General features: G+C 34.3%; 2 protein-coding genes across 2 annotated transcripts in view; one reads left to right on the top strand and one right to left on the bottom strand.

Annotated features, from left to right (window-relative positions):
- On the top strand, window positions 2,596-3,057 carry LOC107646746 (uncharacterized mitochondrial protein AtMg00810-like). Its single transcript, XM_016350908.1, has one exon. It carries the CDS (start codon window positions 2,596-2,598, stop codon window positions 3,055-3,057), a length of 462 nt encoding a protein of 153 aa, XP_016206394.1.
- The window catches only part of LOC107648391 (probable xyloglucan endotransglucosylase/hydrolase protein 32), a 3,295-nt gene continuing 1,581 nt past the window's right edge, over window positions 4,521-6,234 (bottom strand). The window contains exon 4 of the mRNA XM_016352273.2: window positions 4,521-5,191. Within this exon, the coding sequence (XP_016207759.1) occupies window positions 4,825-5,191 (367 nt within the window). The 3' untranslated portion in view covers window positions 4,521-4,824. The remainder of the gene's footprint in view (window positions 5,192-6,234) is intronic.

The raw sequence follows: 6,234 nt of genomic DNA, 5'->3' as shown, positions 1-6,234 counted from the left end.
CAAAATCCCTTGCCTAGTCTTGAAGATGTCCTTCCTCGTCTTAAGTCGGAAGAAACATGCCTTGGATTGACTCATTCTAAGAGTGAGACTGTCTTTGCTGTTACAGACAGAAAAAGTAAATTTTGTCAAAGCTGTAATTGTTCTGGGCACCTTTTCTAAGACTCTCCTTCTATTGAATTAAAAAATGCAAACAGAAAAGTCATATTGGCTCCAATTGTCCAAAACTGTTCTGCCATTATTGCAAGTTCTTGGGACACTTGATTACCACCTGTCCTACTCGCCCACCATGTTCATATCAGAATAAGTATCATTCTCATGCCAACTACTCTAAGAATGTGTCTGCTTCTACTATTACTGTTGTTTCTAATGAATCCACCAACTCTGCTTCTCTCAATCCACCTTCTGTCTCTCCATCTGACATTGAATCTCTTCTTAAATAACTTCTCTCTTTTTCTGGTAATACTCCTGCTGCTCTTTTCATACCTCCAGGTAATTATAAATGGTATTGTATTTTTATTTTGGTTGCTTAAATCACATGTCTTCTTTGCGTCATCTTTTCTCGTCTTTGTCTACCACTACAAATGCACTTCTGTCAACACTACTAATTATTCCCTCTTGCATGCGACACATAAGGATTTTATTTCACAGTCAAATCTTAATCTCCCTGATACTTATTTTATTCCAAAATTAAACTTTAATTTTATCTCTGTTCGTTAACTTGTTGATCTCGCTTTTGATGTCAATTTTTCTATTTCTGGTTGTTGTGTGCAAGATCATCGAACGTGATAGATCATGGGGACTGGATGTAAAGTCAGAAGATTGTTTGAGCTCGAGAATCTTGATGTTCCTTCTATGTCAAATCTCTGTGTTGTTTCTTCTTCATCTACCCTTCACTTGTGGTATCACCGTCTTGCCCACAGCTCCTTAGAAAAATTGTGTCCTCTTACGTCTAAGGGTGTTTTTGGTCAAGTTAATAATAAGTTTTTTTATTGCATCTCTTATGAAATAGCAAAACAACTGGCTTTATCTTTTCATAATAATCATCTATTGCTTGATCTTCTTTTGATCTTATTCACTCTGATGTTTAGGACCCCGCTCTCATCGCTTCTATGGGAGGGGCTCAATAATTTGTCGCATTTATTGATGATTATTCATGTTTTACTTAGGTTTATTTAATGACTAATCGGCATGAGCTGTCTCAGATTTATATTAACTTTGCCACTATGATTAAAACTCATTTTTCCAAGGTCATTAAAGGTTTTTTATGTAATAATGCTATGGAATACCGTGACTCCAAACTTTTAAATTTTCTTACTGAACATGGTACTTTGTCTGAGTTTTCTTGCCCTGGTACGTCTCAACAAAATGGACGGGCTGAACGCAAACACCGTCACATTCTTAACTCTATTCATGTACTGCTTATTTCTTCGTGTCCTCAATGTACTTGGGGTGAAGCTGTTCTCACTGTTGTCCATGTTATCAATAGACTTCCTTCTTCTGTCCTTGGTAACATTACTCTCTTTGAGCATCTTTATCATACTTCTCCAGATTACAGCTCTCTTCGATTTTTTGGTTGTGTCTGTTTTATTCTTCTTCAGCCTCATGAACATAATAAACTTGAACCTCAGGCTCACATGTGTTGTTTTCTTGGTTATGGCTCTGAACACAAGGGTTATCGTTATTGAGATCCTATCTCTCGATGTATTCGTATATCTCGTCATGTTGTTTTTTGGGAGTATCACATGTTCTCTAGTTTCTTCTCATTTGAATCCATTCCCTCTACTCAGTCACCGTTTCTCACTAACCCCAATATTGATCTTTTTTCTAGCGATGATTATACAGGTTCTGTGTCAAGTCATCCTCTCGAGCCTCTCACTCTTCTACCTTCTCCACCTCCCGATGACTCCAGACCGGACAATGATCTCGCTCCTACTGTCATGCCTCCTCCCTCCACTCGTTCTTCTAGAGTAAGGAATCCACCTGCTTATCTTCTTTATTATCATTATTTTTCTACTATTCTTTATCACCATGAACCTAAGTCATTCCGAGAAGCCTCCATCAATCCTAGTTGGGAGCAAGCAATGAAGGAAGAAATCCAAGCACTAGAAAAAGAAAATACTTGGGACTTGGTTGATCCTCCTTCTAATCAAGAAATTCTAGGAAGTAGATGGGTATACACGATCAAGACTCACTCTGATGGTTCTATTTACCGTTATAAGGCACGATTGGTTGCTTAAGGATGTACGCAAGAGTATGGTATTGATTATGAAGAAACTTTTCCTCCTGTCACTTGTCTCACTTCTGTTCATGCTCTCCTTGCTATTGCTGCGGTAAAAAAAATGGTCTCTGAGTCAAACGTATGTGAAGAATGCTTTTCTTAATGGAGAAAGTCTATATGAAACCACCTCCAAGATATCCTTGTCCTTCTAGCAAATTCTGTCTTCTTCGTAAGGCACTTCATGGTTTTAAGCAAGCTCCTCATGAATGGTTTGAAAAGTTTAGCACCATTATATGCAATCTCAGTTTTACTTGCAGCGCTCATGAGAATGCTCTCTTTATTCGTAAAAGTGAACGTGGAGTTGTTCTTCTACTTACATGATCATTACTGGAGATAATGTAGATGGTATTACTGATCTTAAAGCATCCCTTCACCACACTTTTGAGATGAAATATCTTGGTTCTCTTAGTTATTTTCTTGGCCTTGAAGTCATATCCTCTAATGACAGTATCTATCTCTATCAAGCTTGGTATTCTTCTGATCTTCTTGCCCGAGCCGACATTACCGATAGTTACACTGAGTCTACTCTTCTTGAGCCTAATATTCGGTTTACTCCTATAGATGACACTATTTTGGATAATTCTACTCTTTATCGACAGTTAGTTGAAGGTCTCATCTACTTGACTATCATACGACTAGACATCACCTATCCAGTTCATGTTCTTAGTCAGTTCTTGTCAGCTCCTCGTACTACTTATTATGTGGCATTTCTTCGCATTCTTCGCAGCATCAAAGGCACTATGTTTTATGACTTTTATTTTTCTGCCATTCATCTTTAACCCTTCAAGCATACTCAGATGCTGATTGTGCTGGTGATCCCACTAATCATCGTTCTATTACTGGTTATTGCTTCTTGGTGACTCTCTCATTTCTTGGCGAGCCAAGAAGCAAACGTTTACTGCTCGATCAAGCACTGAACCTAAATACTGTGCTCTCGCTGACACCACTATTAAGTTTTCTCAATTCGTTGGCTTCTCGATGACTTGGGTGCCCCTCAGTCGTCCCCAACTGATAATTGTTGTGACAACCGTAGTGCTATTCAAATTGCTCATAATGATGTTTTTCATGAACGCACCAAACATATAAGAATGATTTTTACTTTTTGTCTGACAAAACACATAAGATTGATTTTTTACTTTGTCCGACAACGTCTCCTTATTGATGTTGTTCGTCTCGTAACTCTTGAGACTCTGGATCAGATTGCTAATATCTTCACGAAGGCTAATTATCCTACTCGTTTTTGGACTCTAGTGCCAAACTCAAGATGGTATCCTTAGCTCTCACTTGAGTTTGAGGGGAATGTTAGAGTATAATTAATTAGTAAGTATCAATTATAATTATTTAGCATATCTGTATATTTATTGTAGGATATTATTTTTTTATTGCTTTGATTCTTCTAGCATCTATATGTAGCTTTATATATTGTATTATTTCAGACTACACTCAATAATACGCTTTACTTTCTTCAGTTTAGTCTCTTATTTCTAACAACAAACTTGGAGTGTATAACATACATACTTGCCATTATCAAATAAGTGACGATAACACTATAAATGAGGCTAATTTTTTTAGAAATGAAAGAAAATTGTGTATAATTTAATGTAATGGTGAATTGGTGTATTTTTTTATATAGATTTATTTTTATTTTTATTTTAAATAACAAATTGAATCCTCAAATTTGAGAAAAAACAAAATTTATAGAAAAATCTGAAGATCAGATTTTATAGTGCACAAATCAGTGTGTCTGATCTGTATTAAAATAATCTTTTTTATTGTAAAGTAAATTGAATCGTTCGATTTACATATATAAAAAAATTTTTAATACTAAAATACAAATCTAAAGGTCAGATTTGTATATTTAAAAAAAACTAAATAAAAAATAAATCTAATTTTTAAATTTGCATGTTTAAAAGAAAATTTAAAAATTACTGATTTTCAGATTTATGATTTTCACCTAAAAAAATACATCAAATTTCAATATTATTAAAAAAACACTACTCGAAGAGCAATACCAAAATTAAAAGGCGTAATGGCGTATAAATGAAGAGTGTGCCGCATTCATTCATCCATACACATTGGCCACTTTCCTTTTCATTATTTCCCTTTCTTCTTCCTCCACTCTTCTTAATTTCTTCTATTGTTGAGAAGAGTTATAAAAAAAGAAACCAAATATATATATATAATAAGAAAATAACAAATCCTTCACAATCTTCCAAATTTTTCTCCTGTCTTGAGAGCCTTGGACGCTCAAACCCCCGTACACTTGCATCAATGTTGCTGTCATGTGAGGGGCCCAATCTCAAATCGAAGTTACCCCTCATAATTTTTTTTTCTTTTAGAAAAGAAAATGAAAAAAGAAACAAACTTTCTCAAACATAGGAAAAAGATAAAATAAAACCACAAGGCAACAGTGTTACTTTGGAACCTATAATGAAGAGTCCATTACCAATTTATCAACACCTCAATTTGGCCAACTTCGAATGTCACTCTAATGTCTTCATATATGAATGTTAAATTTTTTTTTAACTTTTTTTTTAATTATTATTTTAACTCCAACACTCAGGTGTTAGCCTATGATCCCTTTTGGAGTCTTGACAATAGTTGTAAACCATGTGGTACGTTTGCACCCATCTCATGGCACTATATTGCTGCCTACTCAACCCGCCGGACCTATAGGGCGAGGCTGAGACGGCGTGGCACCAGCGCGGTGCATACGCCGTGCAACCACTGGCCTTGAAGTTTGTGTACCTTGCCACAAAGGGTTGGTACCTATAATCAGCTTTGTACTTGCCATCCTCGGTTGCCCATGATGATGCATCCCATATTGAACCATAAAGCCACATTGGCCTCATTGGAAATGTCTCTGCACTTTTCCTCGGGTACCTCCTTATTGGCACATCATCCACAAAGAATCTGATGACATATTTTCAGTGTCAGTAATGCAATGTTATTTATATTTATTTTCATATTCTATTTCAAAGTTACGAATATTTATTCCAAAGATGATAATGCTACTTTTATAAAATAATGTCACTTTTAAAATTTAAAATTGCATTATCATTTTCCTATTTATTCCTATCAATAATTACATGTTCTAAAAGCATATACAATGATTTATTATGTGAGTCATAACGAGTACATAAAATATTTTCTCATTTAGTCATTTCTATGAATGTGCAGGCAAGGAATGATTAACGGTCACTTTTTTAACATTTACTATATGGTGATTGTATTTTTTCAAGGCAAATTCTTTGCTTATAAATTTAGTGTCGAAATTACTTAACTTGTTTTTTATGATAAACTTTAAATATTTAAAAATGATTTATTTTTATATTTTTTAAATTAAATATTAATTTTTATTTTTTTTAATAAATTAGATAAATATATATTGATACCATAACATCCACCTTTATGTAATCATGTGGATTTATATATTGTTGTGCTCAATTTGATAGTTTCAGTAGCTGTCAACAAAAAGAATAGCTAGATCAATAAATTAGTTAATGTTACTTTTAACTTTTTTCCATTAGTCAAGTTATATCAGATTTTGTTCACCCCACACTTGCATGATTACGATGATTTTTGTGCCATTCATGTGATCTTCATTCTATATATGCTTTTTATGTGACACTAGAACGTATTATTAAGTATTAAAAATCTGTCAAATTTCCATTTGCTTAGCTTTCTACCTTAATTTCAGAGAAAGAGGAATCCTTTCTCTTTCATCTTCCAAAATATCAAACAGTGCTCGCTCCTAAAACGGGACAGCAAAAATGATCAGAACGAACCAATCAAATCGATGCCACATACACAGAGTCCAATCCAAGTTCATACTGTGGATTCTTTTTATCTTCTTCCATATCCTTTCGGCAGAAAACTAAACCGTCTGATTTGGATTAATGTTTATAAATACGCTGTGTCGAATTAATTTTACAAATTTAATTTTGATTAAAAGT

The sequence above is a fragment of the Arachis ipaensis genome, chromosome B06, assembly GCF_000816755.2.
Source record: "Arachis ipaensis cultivar K30076 chromosome B06, Araip1.1, whole genome shotgun sequence".
NCBI lineage: Eukaryota > Viridiplantae > Streptophyta > Magnoliopsida > Fabales > Fabaceae > Arachis > Arachis ipaensis.
This window is presented reverse-complemented; position numbering and strand designations above follow the sequence as displayed.

What these genes read in the sequence shown, in the direction of transcription:
- LOC107646746 (XM_016350908.1), top strand. Translation starts at nt 2,596, where the DNA reads ATGATCATTACTGGAGATAATGTAGATGGTATTACTGATCTTAAAGCA.